General features: G+C 40.7%; 2 protein-coding genes across 3 annotated transcripts in view; one reads left to right on the top strand and one right to left on the bottom strand.

Annotated features, from left to right (window-relative positions):
* Nucleotides 1-9063: 9063 nt before the first annotated feature.
* GJB7 (gap junction protein beta 7) lies at nucleotides 9064-15417 on the top strand. Of its 2 annotated transcripts, XM_064707500.1 has the most exons (2): nucleotides 9064-9758; nucleotides 15282-15417. In XM_064707500.1, exons 1-2 carry the CDS (start codon nucleotides 9064-9066, stop codon nucleotides 15415-15417), a joined length of 831 nt encoding a protein of 276 aa, XP_064563570.1. The 2 variants fall into 2 exon arrangements, with proteins under 2 accessions (XP_064563570.1, XP_064563571.1); XM_064707501.1 differs by lacking the exon at nucleotides 15282-15417 and having other exon boundaries at nucleotides 9064-10422.
* ZNF292 (zinc finger protein 292) overlaps nucleotides 14954-25372 on the bottom strand; it is a 49858-nt gene continuing 39439 nt past the window's right edge. The window contains exon 8 of the mRNA XM_064707499.1: nucleotides 14954-23695. Coding sequence (XP_064563569.1) covers nucleotides 16526-23695 — 7170 coding nt within the window. The 3' untranslated portion in view covers nucleotides 14954-16525. The remainder of the gene's footprint in view (nucleotides 23696-25372) is intronic.

The raw sequence follows: 25372 nt of genomic DNA, 5'->3' as shown, positions 1-25372 counted from the left end.
ACAGACTTGTGAGGGTCCAAATGTCTCAGCAGTCCACCAGCTACTTCCTCTTGGAGTGCAGGGGGTCTGCCCTGCTCCCTGTCCCTGACTACTAGCTCAGGAGACTGGTTGCCCTGAGGATCACTGGTCTTTCTGTTGAAGAATGAAGCAAAGAAGGCATCAAGTACTACAGTCCTCTCCTCATCTTTGGTTACAGTGTTCCCCTCTGCAGCCAGTAAGAGATGGATATTTTCCTTGGCCCTTTTTATGTTGTTAATGTATTTATGAAACCACTTTTTATTATCTTTCACAGCAGTGACCAAATCAAATTCTAGCTGAGCTTTTGCCTTTCTTATTTTTATTCTTCATAACCTAATGACATCCTTGTGCACTTCTTGAGTTCTCTGCCTCTTGTTCCAAAGGTCACAAACTCTTTTTATCCCTGAGTTTCAGTAAAAGCTCAGTTAGGCCAGTTTTCTTCCACACCAGCTCATCTTCCAGCACACAGCAATGGCCTGCTCCTGGACCTCTGAGATTTCCTTCTTAAAATATGTCCAACCTTCCTGGATCCCTTTGCTTTTAAGGGCTGTTTCTCAAGGGACTCTGTGAGCCATTGTCCTGAGCAGACCGAAGTCCATGCTCTGGCAGTCCAAGGTAGAGGCTTTGGTGATCCCCTTTTCTTACTTCAGCCAGGACCAGAAATTATTATTTTGTGGTTGGGGTGCCCAGGATAGCCACCGACCACCACACCTCCCACCTGCCCTTCTCTGTCAGCAAGCAGCAGGTCCAGCAGAGCACTGCCCTGGCAAGCTGCCTTACCAGCTGTGTCAGGGAGCTACCTTCCACACACCCCAGGAGCTTCCTAGACTGCCTGCTCTCCAGTGAGGAGCTGCCAGCAGGGATCTGGGAAGCTTTGCATTACCTGCAGTCCAGCTCCCAGCTCTGGCACCTTTAGCCACCCTCTGAAGGCATCAGCTTCTCTGGGGGCAGTACCAAGGTGAAGGTTCAGGCACATGTGTAGGGATGTGTGATAGTTTCCTCTCTGTAAAACTACCAAACATTCATGTGTAATTCCCAGATAAAAGCCACAGTAAGTTTGAGCTAATTCAATTATACTATGAACCAATTAGAGTGTGAATAATTCATTTAAGAGGCAAGGAATTCTGTCTTTCTGCATATTTTGCAATGTTACTCAGCAGAACAGCCACATCCCAGGTGAAATCGGCCACCAAAGCTCTGATATGAGATGCATGAGGCAGGGCATAAACACTTATTCCATTGCTCAGTTAGTGAGAGTGAAGTTCTAGGCTTCCTGGTGGGGAGTGGTTCAGCTGTGTAGGCCAGTGTGGGTACTGATTACATGTACAGTAAACAAAACACATTTCAATAAAAAACCCCAGGCTTCACTTGCTTGGGAAAAGCACTGTATGTTGAAATTCTAAGAGAAAGGCTTTTCTGAACATTTGTGTAATGTATTGTTGGGAGAATATATGTGTTTTGTGGACAGCTGACTTGCCCAGGAGAACACAAAATGCAAATCTGATGTAAAATGTCAAAGGGCAAACGGTGTGAGTTAAGGCTCACAGCATACATCCTCAGGCTGTGCTACTGTGAAAACACAGAGTGCAGCATCTGAGCTGATGCCAATGAGTGCTCAAAAGAGATGCAGATAAATCCTACAACTTCAAATAAATGCCAGTTTCCTCATATCTTTCTGATGATACAAGCTGCTTTATGGTTCTGGTTTGAGCCGTGTGCCAGCAGAGATGATCAGGTTGCACTCATTTAGTTTGTATTACCTAGGAGATAAACAGTTCTCATTTTCCAGGCATAAAATGTAACTCCCTTTCTCAGAAATGAGCTGTTGATTGTTAATTCCACTAGAAAGCTGGGATCCACCTGTAATCATTCACTGGGGTACAGGTAAGTTAGATTTTCTTGTTATAAAATACAGTTTCACTGAATGAGAAATTGATTTTCTAACATTAAATAGGATTGATAGTAGCCTCATGCAAGTGTCCCGTCTGCCAACATACACCATGGATATAATCTGCTTTTTGTTGCACTATTGCAGCACTTCATCATATTACAGAGTTAAATGCCAGTGACAAATTATTGTTCAAGTGGAAATCTTTTGACTTTGTCAATTCTTTTTATTATTTTACAAGTTGACTAAAGTGTGACAATAGTAACAATAGCCTGAATGGAGCAATAATATTTATTAATGTTGAAGGTCATTTGCTGTGGAGGGAGATTTTTGTTTACATCAGGAGAGCGTGGTAGTGATGGGTTATCTGTTGGGCATGAAGGTGATGAGAAATGAAGTCGTTGTCATGTAGGTGAGATAGGAATATCATGGCTTTAAAAATTAAATAATTTTGGCTACTTCTGAGCTTAATTTTTTAAAAATACATTATTTACCAAGTAACAAAGAAAACAGTGAACTGTTTCTGCCCTCTCAAAAACCATTCGTTGCTGCAGAGAAGAGACCACAGCAATTAGCAGCTGGCAAAGCATTACACTCAGCAGCTGCTGGTTTTTTAAGTGATGTTTGTGGTTTCCCTAAATACAAAACAAGATGGGATTTTGCCATAGTTTACAAGTGGTATTTTCAGGAAAGTGAATGTTTGGCAACTAAGATCCTGGAGCACAGGATAAAAAAGAGATTTGTCCCAAGCCACTGCAGAAACCCATGTGAAAGTCAGATGTAAAGCCAAATCAACCAGCTCCAGTATTGTGCTAAATGGCCAGCTGAGCCCTCTTCCATCTAGTGTTTCCTTTTCCTTCCTGTAGTTGGTTGACAAATAGGTATCTAGGCTAATGTCTTTACATACCACATGTCTATTTTAAGCCCTATTTATTTCTGCTTTTAATATCACAGTAGTTAGAGGTTTATCTCCCAGTGGACCGAAGAGCTTATTTCTTGCTCCAAGGAGTTAAAAGATAATAATAGGCATGGAGCAGTGAGAGGTTAGAATCAGCAAGCTAAGGCAGGTGAAAGCAAGAGCCTGGGATATGGGAGACCATGGCTCTTTTCTTAGCTCTGCCTCTGATGTGCTGAGTGATGCTGGATAAACCACATCTGCCCCTTGACAGCACTTGTTTTCTCTGTCTAGATTGGCAGTGTTTGTAGGAGAGGATGCCCTTTCCCCATTACATGTTAATGAAGGGTTCATATCAATGAATTTCATTCTAAATTATCTACAGTGTCTACTTTTGGTCTGCACATGAGAAGAGTAAGCTATTGCCAGTATATTTACCTCTGCCATTTGGGGGCCTCTCCTTCCTCTGGAAGCACCTGAAGGATGAAATAGGTGGGAAAGTTTTGGCTCACATCAGCCTTGGAACCATGGGCTTTGCTGCACTACCAACGACTAGCAGTGGTCATGGCAGAAGTGAACAGCTTGGCCAGGACACAGACCCAGGAGGGCTGTGTTTGCTCTGGGGTTGTCAGGCTCTACCTGGCTTGTTTTTGAAGAGCTTTAAAAAATGACTGTCAATATTACATTAATGTTAGAGCTTTACTTATTTTAATAAATTTTCATAAAAAGAGGTGAGTTGTCTGAGGATGGCAAAGTTAATTTTCATGTTTTCTGTTTTCTCTTGCTGACTCTCTCATAAGGACCTGGAGATCACCGTGGCACTCTCAGCACTGAACAAGAAGCAAAGTCATTGCAAGGTTAGTGACTTGTAGCAAGAGTTTTTCAGCCCCTATTGCAGATGTGCAGTAGTTTGCACAGCTGGTACATGTTCAGCTTGGTATTGTGACTTTGAATCAAGTGGTACTGTTCCTTGGTGTTCCCAGGAGGATTCCTGAATCCCTCCTCTTCTGTGGCAGAGCACTGGGTAATGAGAGCAGCATGCTGAGGGGACTAGTGCAGCTTCCATCAGCTTAAGAATAGACTGAACTGCCAGGAACAGTTTCTGCACAACTAAGCCTTTTTAGGGCCGGAGAACAAAGCAAATCAGCGTTTCTCAGCCTGTGGACCTCACACCTCTGGTAGTCACTAAGGAAGCAGTAGGCAGTCCATGAAACAGACTCAGCAACCATAAAATGGATGTGTGCCTCCTAATATCAACAAACAGAAAAGATAAGGGCAAAAAGCAGTTACTAAATGAACACCTGAAGATAAGCTTCATTATTTGTTTGGTTGTTTATGGAAACCATTGTGCCAGTACTTGTTTTTATTTTCCTCACTGGGAGAATCCTCGGTGTTTGGGGGAAAAAAAAAGGTGCTGTGATGATGTTTTGATTGAAATGTAAAGAATAAAGGAGAGAATGGACTCTAAAGATTGTTACCAGCTCTGCTTTTTTATGGTCCTATATCGTCTGTGATTTCGACTTCTGCTCTCTTCTTTATAATTTTTATCACTATTTATGGCTCTCTTTCTTCCTGTTATTAAAAATAAATAAATAAATAAAGATAAGTTGTAGCTGCAGCAAATACTCCCCAGCAATGTTTAGATCAGAAAAAAGAGCTCTTCCATCTCTCAAACTGTGAGGATAATTTAGCTTGCTTGTACAGAATTGATAGATCCACTGTTCAGAGGCTTGTGCTCTTTCTCCTATTTTTCACTGTTCCATCTCCATTTTCCAAAATACTGTGCCTTCTTCCTGTAATTTGCCAGCTCTTTGATCTCCAAGTTGCCTGCCCTTTGTGCCTCTAACACTTAGGATGCTTCCCCACTTCCTTTCCTGTTATTCAGTTTGTTCTTGCATTTTCTTACTTTCCTGTCACTGCCTTCTGCCTGCCATTTTCCTCCACACAAAAATTCCCTTTCTGCTTTTAAAGTAATTAAATTAGCAGAGTTGCTTGAAATCTAGGTGAAGTAAATCTCTGAGCACTGTGCTTTTCAATGCATGCATTACTCAATGCACATTAGCCAACCTCCTGTAGGCATCAGTGAATGACAGAAATTAATATTTGATGAATATATTCAACAACAATAGCATTACTCAAACACTTTACTCAATAAAGAACATTCAGCACACTCAGAAGTTAATGGTGCATTCAGGTTACTCTGTTTGCTCAGCAGAACACGTGCCCAACCCCAAGGGGGAAAATCAAGTCACTGATACATGTCAGGGAAACAGGATGGGAAGCCTTTTCTGGTCATTTGTGCCTCTCATGAGCAGGACAAAGTGCATGTGTATGTTGGTGGGGGTGTTTAAATCCCATATAGGGAATAAAGGATGTATGTGATGAGGAAGAGAGATTATCTGCTCTATTTCCTGGCTGGCAAATCTTGTTTTCATGCTTACCACTCACACTTCAGCTAGTAATGAGAAAAACAAATCAACATATTTCTAATCTTCAGCTTTTGTTCAAACTGGGGTGTGCATGTGTGTAGTGAGCAGAGGGTTGAAGTAAGTCTAACCACAAATCCCTGCTTTTCACTTCTTGCTCCATTTAATGTTTCCTTGAGTACTTGGTGCAAATAACCTATCTTCTACTGTTTAACTCTCTCTAATGCCTCCTTGGTAATTTCTAGTAGAAGCCAAGTCTCTTTTGTGGTCTTTTTGTGGTCCACAGTGTCAAGGGGATCCCCCTTGAATGCTTTTGTAACTTTCTTAAACCTTTGAGTAATTTCATTTTTAGCTTCAGCATCGGACATTACCCCGACACAAATTGATGTAATCTACATTTCCCACAATCTACTCAATTTCTTTAGCTAGCTTCCCTTCTTGACTCCCTTTGTTTCTTTCCGCACAACACGAACCTTCTCCAGATTCTAAGGCTAAAAATCTCTCCTTGGTTGTAAGGATCTGGATCGCACTTTTCCTCTCTTGTCCTTACATTAGCCAGAATATAATTTTGCTAAAACATCATGCTCTGACACTACTCAGCATCTGCTGCCATGTGTACTGCCACTTCTTGAAGTGTTACAAAATACCACTGTCATATTTTTCATACTGCCCAGCTATGTGTTTACTAGATGATGTTTTTTTCATTGTCTGAATCCTCACCTTGCTCTGAATTTCATACAGCCCACTTAATATGTCTTCTCTAGTCTGAGCTGACTTGACCCCTCATCAGTCTTGTGCCTGTGCTGTCCCATAAATCAATTCTCTCCTGTTTACCTGTTGAGTAACTCCTTGTCTTTGAAGTCCATTTTCTTTTTGTTTTTCCATTCCATGTGTTCTTTGCAATGCTTCAGTGAATTAATTGTATTTTCAAAGGATGCAAAAGCATCAGTTAACATCCACATCTATAGCAACAGTGGTAATAAAGCAAACATAACCTTTCCAAAGCACATTTGCAGCTCCTTTGAACAGGGGAGCTGTGCTAGTTACAAACAATACTACAAAAGAGGCTCTGTGGCCCTTTAGGTTTGAAGCTGAAGGTTGTTCTCTACAGCCGTTTCTCATCATCAGGTTAAGGCTACGACTGGAAAAATATAAAGTTCTTCAGACCTCTGGCTGCAGAAGCACTGTGGGCCACAAGACCTGCCCTGCAGTCCTTCAATAAATTTTAGTTTCTCTTCAACAGAGCACACAGACCAGGAATCACTTTCAGTTCTGTGGAATCCCTGATGCCTTATTACTAAACATCTAGTTTACAGAATGTGTTGCTCTCTTTCAAATTAGCTTTGCAGGAATTTCATCCATCCAATCTTCTGTCCAGCAGGACTTTGCCCCTTGCTCAGGATCAGTTGACTTTAGTCAAATTCCTGGTCCCTGTTTTCTTTGGTCAGGACTTCTCACCCTCCTTTTTTGTTCTTCTCAATGTGGGATTGGCAAAGAAAGTGTGAAGTTGTTATTTTCTAATCCCTCCTGCTGCTCAGTTAAGGAAGTAGCAGCTCAGCTTTGGGAAAAAGAGACCTCGAGGTAAATTTCTCAATCTGTATTTAGGTATAACCACAGCCTGATTTCCACCAGTGTTGGTTCCCACTGATTTTTGTGCCTTGCTGGTGACCCAGCGTATCTTTCATTTCTGTTCACCTGGAGGCTCAGAACTGGTGGAACTCCAGCCATGGATTTATAGGTGGAATCAGGCTTTTTTACTTTAGAAAAGGATGGTGCACTTATCGCGGCCATCAGCAAAAGCCCCCTTGCAGCCACGCTTGTTTTCCACGGAATACCAAAATTCAAAATTCCCTCCAACAGTCCATATGTACATCTTAAAGCTGTAGAAGAGGTCTCTTGAGGTTTTCCTTCAAATCTCCAGAGGACAGCTCATCCACAAGATGCACATGCTAACATTGCTCAGTGAATGCTGTGTTTCCTTGCCTGTGATTTATTACATAGTGGTAATATATACCACTAGTGGTGGTGTGTTCATGTTTGCTGTTCAGCTCCTTTGAGACTGTTGTGACTGTATTGCTTATTTAGAAAGCATTAAAGCCTTGAAGCTCATGTCTTCAAAAGTTTGATTTAAACTTCTGCTTGAACTCTGTGTTTGGAAGACAGGAATAGCTCTTTAATGAAAAAGTAATAACACTGCCAAACATATTTAAAAGCATAAGAGCATATGTCTAAAAGGATATAAGCTGGTATTTCCCTGTTATCTTTCTTATCTGCAGCATAAAGGAGTAGCTTGGTAACCATTCTTGGCAGTATAAATCAGGAATATATAAATTTCTGCAGCTGTCCCTCAGCTCCTCAAGCTAGTGCTGAGCTCGGATGGTAGCAATGCAGGACTATCCAAATAACCTTGCTTCTCTGCAGAAGCCTGACCATAGGGCTGCAGAACGAGGGACAGCAAAAGAAGCAGTGAGCTTTCCATGTGTGTTGAGCCTTAGAGAATCACAGAATCATTTGAGTCAAAAAAGACCTCCAAGATTGAGTCCAACCTTTGACCGATGCCCACCTCATGGTCAACAGACCATGGCACTAAATGCCTCGTCCACTCATTTCTAGAAGACCTTGAAGGGATGGTGACCCCACCACCTCCCTGGGCAGCCCGTTCCAGTGCCTGAATACCTTTTCATGAAGCTTTGTGATGCTGTGGCCTGATTACTACTCCAACTTGCCTGCTGATGAACTTTTCCATCAGCAGTAGCTGCAGCTACGGCAGGGTCAGTGGGATTTGTGCGTGCCCCTGCAGCCATGGAGGGGTCCATTTTCTCTCCTGCTAGGCAGAGCTTGCAGAAGCAGAAGTTGCCATGAGGACATTAAATAACATAACACATGGAAACTTCTGATTTCCATCCTCACCTCGTGTCTCCCAGCTACTCTGTGTGCCAGGAATGCATCCACTTTTTGCTCTTACAAAAAAAGGAGCTTGACACCCCCAAGGATCCAGTCAGACCTGGAGATGGGGCCAGGTGCAATGGTGACTGTATGTTCTTGGTGGGTGCCTCAGGTCTCCTTTTGGCTCTGATGAGTCTCCCTGCCAGTGGCTCCTTAGGTAGCTCTTCCAAAAGAAGTGTTCTAGAGTTAGGACAGGGGAAGGCTTGTGCAGATAAGAAACTATAACACACACACACAAACAAAATGTGCACACATATTTTGGAGTAATGGTAAGAAATACAACAAATAAAATCCAATGAAACAGGAAAATATTTAAAATATTGCACAAGTTTACCCAAAAGTTAGACCACAGACAAAAAGCAATCAATTTGCATTTTTGCAGTCAACTTAGTATGGGACACTTGGTTCCTATGCATAAATGTGAAAGTGAAATCTGACTTGACTGTGTGTAGTATCTGCATAACTGACAGGGCTAAGTTGGGTGTAGTTCAGTGGTAGTGCCAGCCTGAACTTGCCAGGGGAAAGCCCTACCTGACAGTCAGGAGACCCTCAGGGAGAACAGGCACATTTCTTACAGAGGACAGCTTAACAGAATGATTAGACTCCAGCCTAATTGACAAAATATATTTAAACAGCAAATAAATTTTGTTCAATAGCCTCAGAATGTATCAGAATTATTAAATTATCAGAAATAAGAACAGCTTGTTGTTATTATTTAAATGCTTCGTAATATTAAATTACTTTTAAATGCTTAATAATTTTAAGTTGTTTCAGATACTGGTTATATTTCATGTTGAATGAATGTCTCATTTGTCTTCACCCAAGAGGATGCATCTCTCTGATCTTGTGTTTCTTTGATTTAGCACTTCCATCTTTCCTTGAGGAGAAAAATGAGCTGGGTGTTCTTACGTGATCTGCTGAGTGGAGTGAATAAATACTCAACAGGAATTGGAAGAATTTGGGTAGCTGTTGTGTTCCTGTTCCGCTTACTGCTTTATGTTGCTGCCGCAGAAAACATCTGGAAACATGAACATGATGAATTTGAGTGCAATATCAAGCAGCCTGGTTGTGAAAATGTCTGCTTTGACCATTTCTTCCCTGTCTCTCACATCAGATTTTGGGCTTTGCAATTAATCATGGTCTCCACCCCTTCACTCTTGGTTGTCTTTCATGTTGCTTACAGACAGAACAGAGAGAAACACCACAACCAGAAACTTTACAAGAATCCAGGAAAGATAGATGGTGGATTGCTGTGCACTTACCTAATCAGCCTCATTTTAAAAATAGGACTTGAAATATTTTTTCTTGTTCTGTTCTATAAATTGTACAACGGATTCAAAATACCACATCTTGTGAAATGTGACATAAAACCATGTCCCAATATTGTAGACTGTTATATTTCCAAACCCACAGAGAAAATGATTTTCCTCTATTTTCTAGTGGCAACTTCATGCCTGTGCATTGTATTAAATCTAAGTGAACTGAGTTATCTGATGTTCAAATACTCCGTAAAATGTTATCTGAAGAGACACGTGAAGAAGCAGCAAGGCTCAAAAAGCAATTGCTGCGAATCAGAACTCATCAGGCACAACAGAGCAGCAGCTGCAGGGCGACTCCACAACAGCTCATCATCCTTGCCTCTGAATATGCAAGATGAACATGAAAAACATTCCCCGCTGACTTGAAAGAAGGCTGGAGACCACCCTCCCATTACACAAGCTGTTTTTGACAAATTGCTTTTCCAATCAGTGCTTTGCAGAACTATCCTTTGAAAGGATAGTTACATAGGAAATGCTGTTTCTCTGTTAGTTCCCCATTACTTGAGCTGATAAATTCGGTTACATTATGTATGTCGTACATAGAATCATTGAGAGCTTTTCATGTTGAAAAAAGAAATGTAGAAGTTCTGAGAATTCCATGAAGCTTTAATATAAACACAGATGCTTATGATAAATCATGCTGAAACAATTGCTCAAACAGTTGTGTACTGAATATTACACAGCATTGCTTTGGTACAAGAAAAAATAGGCATTTTATATGCAGAGATAGGAAGAACCTGGGATTGATTAAGATGAACAGCAAGGGGTGTACAGGATTTGTCAGGTGGGTGGATCAGACCTGGTAACTGCTGAAATGGCAATGGCAAAGTGCTGGCATAGAGTGACTGCTGTGCCTTGGAAGTGAGCTGGATAGTCACGAGTCCACTCTATTGTACTATAAAACATCTCAAAACCAGAAGAATCAGGAAGAGGTAGACACATCTAATTTAGCCCATGTGATAAAGACAGATTTGGTTATTTAGCTGTTTGTGGAGCACCTCCTTCTGGAATTAAGCCTTTATAGCTATTAGGGTGTTAATAATCCAAAAGCATCCTTTAAGAAAGGCACTTGCTCAAACTTGTGCAAGCAGCATGTGCCAGGGTACAGAGTTAACTCCTGGTCACCTGCACCAAGCAGCTCCCATGTCATTGTCTTCTGCTCTGTGGCATTTAGGTCATCATTCCTACTTCCCTAGGATCAGAATAGAGAAATGCAGACCACACAATACAGCAGAACAATACAGTAGCCAGTAGTCCCTAGTACTAATTAGCCAAGAATCTGCTCCCTTCAGTAAGGCTGAAAATATGCTACTCCTTCAGTAGATTTCTCTGCTGCAGAAGAACACATGAAATATAAAAATGTGAAAAGCCTCCAGTAGAAACAAAGTAAAAAAGAATCACCTGTTCCCTCCCCCAAATTTCAAAGTATCTCATAAACACCGCACACCTCTGTTCTTTGTTATCTGTGTTGTTTGGGTTAACAGGAAAGGGACAGAAATCAGCTAAGACATGTCTTCTGTTGAACCCAGGCTTCTAAGACAACGGAAAGTAGTGCCTTAAAACATTCCTCAGGGTAGCGTTCGCTTTCTGTTGTTGGAATGAAAGACTTTTGGACATACATCTGGTACTGAGCCTGATCAAAATACACTGTTTAGAGAAAAACACCAACTGAAGTGGAGCTGCCTGAATGGTGAACTAATTTTATTTTTTGTGCCAGAATACAAGGAGGAAGAAACAGTGGCAAAAGCAGGTTAACTACTTTTTTTTTTTTCCCCTCCGAGGCCCCCTCCAGCCCCATGACTTTGGTTACAAAGCATTACATTTAATGAGCAGCAGTTACAGAACAAAACTTAGCAACTAATGAACAAGCTACGCATGGTGATTTGATGGTGATTTTCAAGGTAGGGTTTGTTGTTTGTTTGGTTGGGTTTTTCCCCTAAAATAAACCTACTTTTATCAAATATGGTTAGACATTTTCTGCTGCTGAAATTAGCAGCAACAGCAGTCCCTTAGATACCAGCTTGCAGCCAGATAGTTTTAACTCTTGATTGATGCTGAATCAGTGCTTATATAGAGACAGGGCACTTTATGCAATTCAGAACATTTTCTGTTAAACCTCTACATACACAGAAGGCAGCTCATGACAGAAATACAGTTAGAAAGTCTTTTGCAGCTCCTGGACACAGCCCACCAAAGAGTGTCTGAAGCAAAACTGCCCATGAACCCTGTGAAACTGCAACTGCTGCAGCTTAATTAACTGAGAATAAACCCCAAAATTACCTTGGCCTGTCTGGACCCTCATGCATCCTTTTACAAAGACAAGGGCAAAACTATAAAATAAAAAAATGTTTCTGAAATATCTGGGTTTTAATAACTGTGGACAGATTTTTAAGACCACATTAATGAAAAAATATTTATTGTTTTTAAGGTAATGTTTATTTGATAGAAAATGAAGAGAAGCAAACACAGTTTAGCCAACACAGGTTGCTGATAAAATTAGTGCATTAGTAGCTCTCTAATAAAAAAGTATATTAAGTCAGGGCTTGAAGGGTTTTAGAGACCCCCTAAAGCTCTGTGGCTGGTCAGAGATTACCACTTAGACCAAAAATTTTCCCATCAAACAAGAACTCTAATTCTTTGGAATGGATATTCAAAGTTTTATTTTTAATTCTATCTTCCAACAGCCAAGAAATTATAAATAAAATCCAAAATCAATGTTTCGAGTCTTGGAGGATGTTTCAGATTTGACAAAGCCAGTACCTTACATGAGAAATATTATGAAAAATTATTATGGACCAACTCCACATAACCCGACTCACTCGCAGCAAATTGCCAAGTAGCCTTCACATCATGTGCTGCAAAATTTGAGTGTTTGACATGGCTACTAATGAAAACAAAATGAGCATCACTTAACCTGAGAGAACAGAAACCAATTCATCTGCTTTCTGAACCCTTGCTCTTGGCAACCGTTTAGTCTTTTGTTGGCTCCTTCCCTTTCTCTGCTTTTTTATGCCTTTGTTCTCCAGTTTAAGTTTCACTCATCCATGCACCCCTGAAGGCATTTGCTGTTACATTTTTGGTTCAAAGGAGTTTTCAGGTTTGGTCCCTACACTTCTGAATCACTCAGACTAACATTTTAAAAAACTGAACTCAAGTGCTATGTTCTGCAAGGATATAACCAATTGATAGGAAGCTGCTCTGAGCCCATACTGTAATGGAGAAATAACATAATCACTGCATGCATGTTCATACAAAAATATTTACCTCATTAGTACTTCAAAACATCCCTGCAAACCATCAAAAGATCTGTGTCTTACATAGACTCTCATTTTCCTTAAAATGCAAATAAGCTTCTTGCCTTGGGACAGAAGAAGTTTGAAAAAAAAGACACAGACAAAATATTTTGCTATTTGCTGATAGTTTCTTTCCTCTGGTCCCTTCTCCAGTACCAGAGGCCCCATTTCCTATCCCTTGAATTGTATCATCTCCATAGCAGGCAGGGCTGAGCAGCGCATGAGCGGGAGCTTCTACAACATGGAGACCTAAACCCCAGTGCAGCCTGTCCCTGTCCCTCCTCCCCTGCACAAAGGTGGGAGCCCCAACCAAATCTTTGGCACAGAAACTAATTGCAACAATTAGCCAACTACTTGCCCCTCACCAACAACTGATTCCAGTGCTGTTTGTACAAGCACTGCTCACTTACTATCCAGCATCCTAAACCAAATGTCCCAGCAGAATGCTCTAGAAGCCACCGTTCCCCCATCCTGCTGAGGACTACTCTGAAACATGTGGGGATAAACCCACTACTCTTATTTACACCAAATTAGGGCTCAGGTAATAGCAGATCTCTTTGTAGACATAGTTGAGCACCAGACAGTCTGTCAGTTTAGAGGTGTCTTTTGATCACAAAACAGTCCATGCTCTGCATTCAGACACACCCCTCAATTTGGATGCTTCCCCATCAGCAACACCTGCAGCTGTAGTCAGCACATTCCTGATGGCAACATGGGGCTTCAAAGAAAGGTCCTTGTTTGAATGCTCCACAGTTAATGGGTGACAATTCTGGAAGGCAGAGACAGAGGAAGGAGAAAGAAAAGGCAGAAGACAGGGGACTGGGCAGTGAGGGCAGCACTCTGGGGCACCCCAAAGCAGGCTGAAGTGCTGCTGGTACATCTGGCTCGGCCACCTCGGAGCCCCATCCCACCCAGCAGCCCAGAGGGCAGGGCTGTGGCTTCAGGCCCCAGAGAGGCTGCCCATCCAGGTGTGCTACAGCTGCTAGGGTGGGAGGTTTTCTCTATCGCCCAAGGTAAAACATCTGAATGACAACACCTCCTTGGGAGTTTCTGTAGGTGGCTTTACAAACCAGAGTACCCTCTGCAGTCTGTGACATTTTAAATCAGACCCTGCCTTTGGTACATTTTAAGCTCAAAATACTCCTGTTTGCTATTTAAAAAGGAAACAACAAACCCCATACTAGCTTACCTGTTGGACAGGCTGTCAGTAACCATGTAAAAGGGAGCGTGCCATGGAATGTACTAACTTTATGGGTATAGCATCTGCTTTAATTTGATTGATTGGGATGAGACAATATTAAATATTTTATTCTCTGAAATTCAGATCCAAATCAGAAATTGCTTCCTGAATATTTATGGCATTGGATTTTTAAATCCTTTTTAACAATAACATTCTAGTATAACACTGTGTAGCTAAATAGTTGTATACTATTCTCAGTCCAAGAACTGCAAATGATACAGTATCAATCATTGGGAATGTTGAAACTATTCAACTTACACAACACAAACATTCTTCTAAAAACTAACAGTTGCGAGGTCTGTTGACAGTGACTGAAGTGGTTAGGTACAGCTGAAAACAAGAGAATTCAGGTGAGCTTTGAGGATCCTCTCCTGAGGATCTCTGCCCTCTTCTCCCCTGCAGAAGTTCCCTGTACAATCACCGTCGCTGGTATCCAACAGCAGCTCCATCCAGGGGGATCAGCGGCCTCTGGCAGGTAGAACATGGCACTGTGTACTTGTAATGATTATAATGATCACTCTTAAGAGTCACAATGCAAGGGTTTGTTTTGGTTTTATCATTCTCAGACTGCACCTTTGATTTACTAACGTGGCATAATAAGTTTGGTCACTTGGGAGGGATGGAAAGCGAGAGGAGCTGGCGGGCTCTGTTGAAATGGAAGCACGGGCTTTCTGCGAAGGTAAGCAATTTAGCACCATGTAGCAAACCAAGGGCTGTGCCCCAGGTTGAATGCTGCTGCTGTTCACACATAATCCTCACTCTCGCAATAAGTCACTTCATTTGGTTGTACGCAGGTGCTCTCTGCACTGATATTTAGGAAAACTGTCAGAGATTCCAGGCGAATAGCTTACAAGTAGTCAAATCTAGCACTTAATGCAAAAGCTTTACACAGCAACACAAGTTTATAGAAAAAAAAATCAAGCCAATCTCACCCAAGATAAAGACTGTTTTATATTACTGAAGGTAGGTCACATCCAGTAATGATAATAATCCAAGAAAAGTTTTTGGTACCTCACAATCCAGCTGGCTGAGTCAAACATAACCACGCATGAAAACCAACACTGAAGATTCCTGGGTACTGACAGCTCCCACCAATGCATTCACACTTTTGGTTACTCAACAAACGGGATACCTGTCATTTCAGTTAGCAGCATACAGGGGGATTGCTCCAATCCCGGGCACTACAAGCAGCACCAGCAGCTTCTGAGGCTCGTTCCAGTGTGGAAAAGAGAGGCTGTGACTGGTGCCACATGCAGTCAGCGAGAGGCAGAGAGCGCAAAGGGAGCCCATGCCACCAACAGAGCACAACCACCGAGTTTATCTGTAAGATCACCATCTCACTTCCCTTTCAGAAAGTGCCTTGTTTATTTAGTTTTTAATGGTATGGCATAAGGACTCGTGTATTTTATAGATAGATACCAAACTGGTATTATCAAAATAAACCCATCTGTTTTATAAACCCATTATTTACAAAAACGGTTTCTGAAGTTTTTTTGTTTTGTTTTGTTTTTTTAACAAAAATTAAACTATACACCAATCTAAGTTACAGAAACAAAAATAACCTTTATAAGATCACATGTATAAAACAAGAAATGAAATGTGTTTTTATTTAAGGCAATACTGGGCTACTTCACAAATCACCACCTCAAATATATACACTGCTCCACACTACTAATTTTCTATCACATTCACAACGGATTCTTTAATACCAAATATTGTTTTAAATCTTCAATGTAGCAAACTATTTTTATTCACATTTCCATTTTTATTATGGAATCATAAATGCTTTGTAACCAATTGAAAGCAATGAAAAATGTAGCTATAAGAAAACTATTATATTTATGTGTTAACTACATATGAATATCATCCATAGATACTGGATGTTAAAATTTACAAAAATGAGAGTGTGTCAGTACGTTTAACCTATGAAATGTGATCTTATCCAGCTTTTCTTCTGTAAATAAATGTTTTATGCAAAATAAACTGGATATGGCAGACTTAGCTAGCTTTAGTTCAAAAGTTCTTAATTTAAAATGATTAAAGGACAGTTTTAAAAACTTGCTCACTTAGTTACAAATTAAAATTCCGAATATAAATGTGTCATTTAATAGTTTAGACTTACAGACTGCTGGTGGCAGCAAATGATTTACAATAATAAATATATACAAAAAAATGTATCTACAAATAAAGAAAACTGTTATACATGAGAAGTAACCTGGTGAAAGATACCAATCACAGACAACTCACAAAGATTTAGTTTATGGAAAGGACAATCTGATAGAAAGTTGAGGTCTTGATCAAGTATTTACAAAACTGAAGCAATTACTTTCTTCAAGTCCCATAGGGATAAAAACAAATAAGACATTTACATGACTCATGTCATGTTTTTTGCTAGATTAAATCACTTCAAAATAAAAGAGCTCCACAGTTACTAGCATGCTTGATGGCTTCCTATTCAAAATAAATTCTATTACAGGTCATGGTTAAACACATTAGGTTTTCAGTATTTTGATTCCCCCTCCTCAATACCCAATACAATTACTTTTGCAGCTATAACCTCTGGATCATCCTCCCAGCGTCCTTCGACCTTTCTCAAACTGACCACAGGTTTCATTTCCTGAAGCTGCTTCAACAGACGCTCAGTGCAGTCTTTAAGAGTCTTGTCTAACACTATCTTTACATTATCACCACATGGAAGCCGTGATGGGTTGGCAAACACTACAAGGGTTTCAGTTTCAGAACACGACCCAGAGACGTTATCACTTGCTACGGGGGCCTTCTCGCTGGCTTTCCGAGAGTTTGAATGGGATCCTTTTTTGGTTCCACTGCTATGGTATTCTCTTTCAGAGTTTTTCTTTTGCTTCACAGCAGATTCTTCAAGGAATTTGAGGAATGACACTTCAAAGCCCATTGGCTTAAACGAGCTCCAGTCAAAAGCTGCAGGTTGCTCCTCGGCCGTTTGAATGGCAACAGCAGTCTCTTCCTCCTTGTGCAGGTTACTCACACCACTGGGCAGTGCCTCCTCTGTTTTCTCAGCTCTCTTTCTCTTACTCTGAGATACGTTTTTTTCTTTATTTGCTCTTTTCAGGTTGTTTGATTTTTGCTTCTCTGAGGGGCAGGAGCTGGTCTCCTGCAAGTCACTATTTACACTGGAAGAGATTTTTGCTTGATTTTCAGCAGTTGAAGAATCCTCATTAATTAGTTTAGTAATGAATAGTTCTGTCAGTTCATCCACTTCATCCTTCTCACCTTTTTCAGTTTCCTTTTGTGATAAGGTAGTTGTGCTTGAATCATTATTGCTCGCTGTCAAACTCTGTTCAGGCTCTTTCACATCAGTTTTTTTATCAGTTTCCTCCTGCTCACAAGAGGCTTCCTTTACTTGGGAGACAGAGTGTTTTTTAGATACAATAAGAAGATTCCTGTGTTGGGAAGTAAAAGCTTTGGACAGTTTGTGACATTTATAATGCCTTATTATGTTACTTTCGCTTGTGACTACGGACGAGCATCCCTTTATCATACAGGGATACTGAGTTATGAACCTGCTGGTACATTCCGATAAGGCCTCGTTTCTGGCCTTTATGAAATACACGTACTTGCCGCGTTTCAGTGAATAAGCCTTATTTTCCTGAACCTGTATTCCTTTTGAGTTTTTGTTTTCCAAGTTCATGTTTTTCTTTCGTTTTGGTTTCACTGACAGCCTGTTACCCTCTCTTCCCGATCTGTTTTTGAGTCCTCTCTGTTTAGACCTCAACGGTTTCTCCTGATTTGCTTTGCTTGAAATGTTTTCCTGGCCTGGTGTCAGCCTCCTGGGTCTTATTAGATGATCTTTATGCCTGTCATTATGTTTGTTAAAAATATGCCTCAAGAGGTTAGACCTAGTAGCATAAATACGGTCACAGCCTTCACAGTCACACTTGAACATGCCATCATCTTCTACTTTGTTTGGCTTTATCTCAACACTGTGCTCCGTCTCAAGATGCACGACATAATTAAGATACGCTGTAAACGAAGACTTACACTGAGACTGGTCACAAAAAAACCTTCCCACTTCTGGAGCTGATTTCATGCTTCCAATTTGCTCTGGGGTCATGTCATGAAGCTTCATATAATGCTGTATCAAGCTGGTAACTTCCTGGAAGATACGAGAGCAATCACTGACCTCGCACCTGAACTCTCTGACAGCAGGTTTGGTTTCCACCTCCTCACGTTCCTCTCTGCCTTGCTCATTCTCCTCCTCCACTTCAGCAGAGAAAGCAGGGAGGTCTGATTTGTGCACAGCCTGGTAATGAAGAATGAGGTTTTGCTGTATTGTGAAAGCTGCAAAGCAGCCCTGATGGACGCAGCGGTACGGTCTGTAAGGGCTGTACCTAGTGGGAAACTCCAGAGATTTTGTTACGGGCTTCCTACCATTCCTCTCCTCTTTCTCCTTCCTGTGCTTCCTCGCCTTGCGTACTTTGGCTTGTTCCTGCATACCATCAAAAGATGCTGGATTGTGCTGCTCCAGTGGAACAGAAACCACCTGGGGATGTTTTTCCAGTCTTTCAGGAATATTATTTTCTGGTAGAAGCTTTTCCAATACTTTTACAGGCTCTACAACTTCCTTCATCTGAGTTTCTTTGACCAATGGAGCTACAGTTTTGTTTTCTATTACTAGTGTCTGCACAGTTTTTATTTCAACAGGTTGTGGGGTTGTGTTTACGGTTTCATTTTGAGATCTTCTGCCATAAGGCCTCTTAATTTTTAATTTTACCATCTCCTCTGTTGTAAAATGATGTACAAGCTGACAGTGTGCTCGGAGATTGGAGTTTCTTGTGAATGTTTTTGGACAGGTAGCTACAACACATTTGAAAGGGGCATACTTCAGTTGATGTTTCTTTATTTCTAGTATCATTTCTGCAGTGTACTGATGGATCTTACCATAGTGTTTAAATAATGCGTCTTTTGTCATAGCACTGTAATTGCAGCCAGGATTCTGACATACAAAAGGTTTATTAACTCTATCACTAAATTGAATGTTACTTGCCTCTGGAGATAGCTGGATGAGGGGTTTATTTTCAAGTGATACAACAGGAACTGCTGGTGCTAGCTTATCTGCTGGAGGACACTGAGGAACAGTCTCAGAGATTGGAATGGGAGAATCATCTTCTAGCTTCAGTTTTTGCAAGCCTTCCAAAATTTCTGACATTTGAGTATCAACCTTTTGAGGTATATCAGCCTGAGTAGAGCTACCCTTTGCAGCAGTAACATTCCCTGTGTGCACAGCAAACTGTGTAGAAGTGGGTAGTTTTACACTGTGTGCTGAATTTTCTGAAGCAGACTGGGTGTTATTTACTTGCAAGTTCTGTCCTGAAGCAGCAACAGTATCCTGAATTTCAGTTTTCACCTCAAGCATCTGTGAATTCATAGCAGTTTTAATTATTTCCAGGGTTTTTTCGAAGTTCTGCATAACACTGTCCTGTGGAATCTGTTGTTCCGAATTTGCCTGCACACAAGAATTTGCAGCCATCATTTGGGAATCCCCATTTTCAGTTTTTACTGTTAAAGGGGGCAGACCTGTATGAGCCTCAAGGTTTGTTTTGAAATTATCTTTGATACTGGCCATGAATAACTGATTGTCAACATTACTGAGTTTCTGTGCAAGGTTCTCCACCACTCTTTGAGAGCCACAATTTGCCAGCAAGTTGGACTGAAAACTTTCTCCCTGTATTTGCATGTTTCCTTCAGTGCTTTTGGCTAGAAGTCCCATTACTGTTGCATTGTTTACTGCTAATTTCTGTGATGTATTGGGCACAAGCAAGGGTGTAGGTGTTTTTCTCTTCCTCTTTGAGGAGCTAGTTCCCTTCTTATTCAAGTTGCTTGATCCCGAATTCTTGGGACTACTAATAACTGAAACTCGTGAGCTGTTCCCTGCAAAGCTTTGTGCTGCTGCAACAGTGTTAGAATATGAGCTAGGACACAAGCCATTTTCAACAGTCTTTAGCATTAAGTCCTCTGTTGCAAAAACAGGCAAAGTCTTGCATTCATTTAATGGAGGAATTTTGGCATTGAGGGTCCTGTTTTGGTCAGTCAGCAGGGTACTGGGGTTACAGACTGTCTGCAGCAGAGAGGGCGTGGCTGAGCTGGGGAGAACGGCTGCATTCATCTGAGTTGTACCAGAGACACAACTTGTTGTAACCACACGTGGAAGTACTTCTGTGTTATCAAAGCTACTTGGGATGCCTGCAGTTTCCAAGGCTTGCTTTATAATTCGATTACCTTCCTCATTCCCACTGGTATTAAAGTTAGTCACATTGGCCCGTGGAAACATAGTCTGCAGTGCAGAACGATTTTCAGCTGCAAGTAACTGGAGGAATGATGGATCTTTAAAACATGTCTCTGGATTGAAGGCAGACTCCGGAGGTTGCTGCAAGTTTAATGAATTTGAAGAAAGAATCATACTGGCAAGCAAAGATTGTCCATTAGCCTGCAGAGCTTCTGGAGAAATTTCTGATCCTTCAAGAGGCTTACAGTAAGACCTCTTAGATAAGTGACCACCAAGTGATCTAGGATTAGTAAAAACTCTGAAACACCTGCTACAGATAAATTTCCCATCTCTAATTATTGCTGGCCACTTTGCTCGCTTGTTATGCTTTGGCTTCCTTTCTTTCCCATCTGAGCCCCTGCCACGATCTTTTTTCACCTTTTCTGAAGCTGGGTGCTGAGAACTAGTTTCACTGAAGTTATTTTCATTACTCAGTTGTGAGGGAAATATTTGATCAACACTCTCCTCTTTTGGGAAGGCAGAACTAGCGTTTCCTTCTAGTTGCAAAGAAAAGTTATTTGTGTTATTTTCCACTTGTGAGAAGACTGAATTTGGAGGATTCTCTGCTGATGAAGGAAATAGAGACATTGGACCATTTTCTGCAGGCAAAGGAAGAAAAGGATCTGAACCACCATCAATACTCAGAGGCATAACTGTTTTTGCCAGATCATCCAACTGGGAAGGTAAGGTTGCAGCAGACAAATTTTCCATTTGTGAACACAAAACACTCTCAGGCTCACTTTTAATACGAGCAGACAAATTTGGATTTATGACACTTTCCACTATAGGCAACATAGGACTTGACAGATTTTCTAGGTGGGTTGGGAAAAGAGTACTTGAGACATGCTGCACTTGACTGGAAGAGGTGGGATTCAAATTTGATTTGTTCTGTGCAGTCAAAGCAGCACCACTGGGATTGCCCACCTGTGATGGCATAAGATACACAATCTTCCCATCATTCGGCACGTTTTGCAGATTGCTGGATTTCCGCGGTTTCTTATTTTTACGCTGCATTTTAAAAGCAGCATATTCATCAGGGTGGGCTGCCTTCATGTGTTTGCCAATGCTCTGTGACGAATTGTACGTTCGAGTACACCCCTCAACCTGACAATTAAATTTCTGAACTGGGGCTGCTGGTGACACAGCTGGAACTAAAGAGCTATTTATGTTGGGCTGTGATGGAATAAATGTAATACTTTCTAAAGTTTTTAAAGGCAGGTTATATAGATTAGCTGCAGCTTTAATACTGTCTTCAATTTCAAGTTTGGAAATGGGTACACCGTTTCGATACCCCATCTGATTCTGCATGTTGAATGGATTTACAATGCTCACTTGTCTTTCTAAGCTTTTTGATTCAAGGGCTTCTGGTTTTAATGTGTCTGAGGTGACAGTTTGAACATTCTGAGTCTGACTGAGACAGCCTTCCTCCTTTCTCTCTTGGAAAACTGGAAGACAAGAGTCAACTGATGGGCACAACTGCTGGACTCCAGGTTTAGTAGTATCTACTTTACTGGCAGTAGCAGCCAATTTACCTCTTTTCACAAAGTTATCTCGGATCTTCTGGTTAACAACAGACAGCTTAATGCTGCCTGCTGAAACTGTTTCTTCTCTTTTTATTGAACCCATAGGAGACTGCTCTGAACCAGCATTAGGCAAGGAATTGCTTTGCTGCAGTACACTCACCGATGCGTTTACACTTTCATTCCCTACTGGTTCTGCTTTGATTTGGTTCCAGATGTTTTCTCCTTCAATGAAACTGCTTCGGTTTTCAGCTGGAGGAGATGTCAATTCCTCTTTAACTGCAACTCCATCAGTACTTTCATTAGCTTTAGGAGGCTGACTAAGATCAGGCTGATCCATTTGGTTTTCAGGCTGCTCTTCTTTCTCAGGCTGCTTGTTGTGATCCTCAACATGCTTCTCCAGCTCATTCTGCGAGCGGTACACCTTCCCACAGCCTGTGACTCTGCAGGTATAGGTATTATAGTGCTGTGCTTCGTGATCATAGAGTAAATAGGCTTCAGAAAACACTCTGCCACATTTGGGAAACATACACTTAGCTCTGAAGACTTGATGTTCTCTCCTATGGGTCAGCAGCTCAGCATAACTGTTAAAGCCAGCCTTACATTTCATCTGTATGCAGATATAAGGCTTGCTGCCACAGTGCATTTGTAAATGATCATTCAAGTGAGTAACACTTACAAAATGTCGTCTACAGTACTGACAAATCACTTTTTTGCTCTGCATTTCAAGAAAACGCTTAGCTTCTTCATTATCTTTATGGCCCTTTGCGTGTGCTATTAGATTTTTAAAATATTTAAAGCCTTTTTTGCAAAGTGTTACAGGGCAGGTGAACTCATTAACAGGGGGCGGCTTTTGAACTGGCACTATCTCTGGTATATAAGGTTTGTCTTTGTCATCGTTTTCATCATCTGAGCCATCGTTATCATTAAACACAATGAAATCTGTTGAATAGAGGCTGTTCTTCTTAATGGGGCGCTGCTCCTGTTTGGATACAGAATTTGTTTTCTGATTCTCATTGGCAGTTGCTATTTTAGGAGGTCTTCCCAGTCGCCTCAGTGGTTTCATAGCAGCCAATCTCTCTTTGCTAGATTTTTTCACATGCAAAGTTACATGGGGAACAAAGTTTTCTTTAGAATTAAAATTTTGGGCACAAATAGGGCAACTGTAAATTCCATCTTTATAATGTTTCTGTGCATGTCTAACTATTCTATGACCTAGGAATTCCTTGTCACATAACACACAATACTGCATGTAAGCTTGCCAGTTCCTAAATCTAGCTGATATGAACCCCCTCTCTCTGAGTTTTTTGATTTCTCTCTTTTTCTGCTTTTCATCTCTGATACCCCTAAGAAGGCTGGTAGCCTCATCAATGCCAGCAAGGCCATTCAGAGAAGTTTCTTTACTATCTTCTTGGTCATCCTCAGCCTTCTCATAAACTTCACTGTCGTTTAGTTCGTCTATGGATGACACGATGGATGCCTCCTCTCCCATAAGTGCCAGACACTGACGCTTCAGAGTTTTCCAGTCCCAGAACTCTGGATCAAAAGGCCACTGAGTTTTCAGTACAAGTAAGAGCTCACAGCGCAAAGAATTTGGTATTGGAAGATTCTCTTCATCATACTTCTGGTCAGGCTGATTATATAGCATTTCAACAGCATAATACGCATCCACAGTGGGTTCCAGAAGAAATTCACTCAGCTGACAAGCACGTTTCACCTCCAAATCATCTGGAAGTAAGCAGGAGATAGTCTTGCAAATAGATATCTTGACATCTGCATTTTCACTGGATTCCAAGCGCAATGCTTTCACACACAGTTCAATGCATGTTGCAAGTCCAGCACCATCAATCTGTAAAGCAAGACTAATTTTAGTAAGTCATTTTATCTAACTCTTTCTATACTTTTAAAGCAAAAGATGTCATTATTCAATCATAAGTGTCAGAACAAATGCACCTGGCTTTCATAGTAATACTTTTTACCTCAAGAAATAGAATGGATTTTCCTCAGATGCTATTCCTTAAATTGCATAATTTTTCTTCGTGCTACTAACAAATGTTGAAGTTTACGTACAACTTAAAGACCAATTAATTGTATGTCATGTCTAGTTTGAGCACTTTTGGACTGTATGTTAGAAGCATTTGGTTTATATTAGAACAATATTGAGCCTTTTCCTTGGAATAAAGCCTATCAGTTGTGCCACAGGCATTTGAGATGAGCTTCTATGAAACATCAACTTAACACTGGGTAGAAATCAAATGGCAGAAACTGCTGCAGTTAAAGAAAAAAACACATGATCTTTAGAAAGGTCTGTAACTTAGAGATCACTTAAAGTAAAAGCTTTACTTTTATTTTTAAAAATTATGTCACTTCAAAGTCAACTGACCTCAACTGAACACACAGCTTCAGTCCAACTGAAAGTAGTGAGTGTAGTTACATTTTGTTAAATGTTCCATCATTTGAATGTTCTAAAGGTCATGTGGTCTTTACTCATTCATACCCTAAGGCAACACCATTTACATTTACATTGACTTTACAAGCCCTTTATGCTGCCAGGCATGCATGAGAGGGGCTGTGGCATACATGAGAATAAAGTTCAGTAAATTTATGAATGTACAAGTCTACTACTTACATGGTCTCCAGTTTCTGCCAACAAGTAATTGCTCAAATGCTCACTGGAGAAAAATCAATATGGCACAGAGTAGGCAGAGATCTTAATATCACAAGACTCTGTGAAAGTTATTTTCCTCCCCCTCTCTAATTCCAATTTATTTCACATCTTACAGGGGGGCAAAAAATCTTTAAATTTAGAAGCCCATGATTAGCTGTACCAGAACACTGAAAAACAAACCCAGGAATTTTTATTCTTAGAATTAATTTCCCAATTTACAGAAATCCTCATAGGAGCTCAATTTAGCTATCAATATTAAATATTGCAGCTACTAAAGAAACTAAGAAAACTAGATGACAAGGTTAGCTGAGAAAGATGAGCAGGGTTGTAATACAACACTGGACCTAAGCCCACAGGTGACAAGTATTTCATTTATCAAAATAAACTGCATTCATAAGTGGCAATTCAAAAGATTTTGAGTTGTAGTTTTTGGGGTTTTTTTTGTAGTTTCTTCTTTTTTTTTCTAATATCCTGTAATTTTCCTTTTCGTATATATTAACATACACCCTTCATTTCCTTTCCTCATAAGCTGGTCCTCTCAATTTTCTGTAATTTTTCAAATATGGAAAATAATGGTGAGGAATGTTAGGGCCTCCTTACAGAAAATATCACATTTAGAGGACACAGACAAACCTAGAGGCCATAACCTCACCTTTGGTTCTTTCTTCATCTCAGTTGTGGCATCCAGCTTTTCTGCTTAATCCTACTCTTTTTGCAAAGGAACCAAAGTCTTAATGATTCAAAATGAATAAGTTTATAATTTACCTGCAGAAGGAAGTTGCTATGGCCATTCCTAAAACCAATTAGGATTGCCCTGAAACTGATATTATACAGAAAGACAGGATGTCAAAGAAGTTT

Source organism: Zonotrichia leucophrys, chromosome 3 (genome assembly GCF_028769735.1).
Source record: "Zonotrichia leucophrys gambelii isolate GWCS_2022_RI chromosome 3, RI_Zleu_2.0, whole genome shotgun sequence".
NCBI lineage: Eukaryota > Metazoa > Chordata > Aves > Passeriformes > Passerellidae > Zonotrichia > Zonotrichia leucophrys.
Note: the sequence above shows the minus strand (reverse complement) of the source record. Positions and strands in the feature narration are given on the sequence as shown.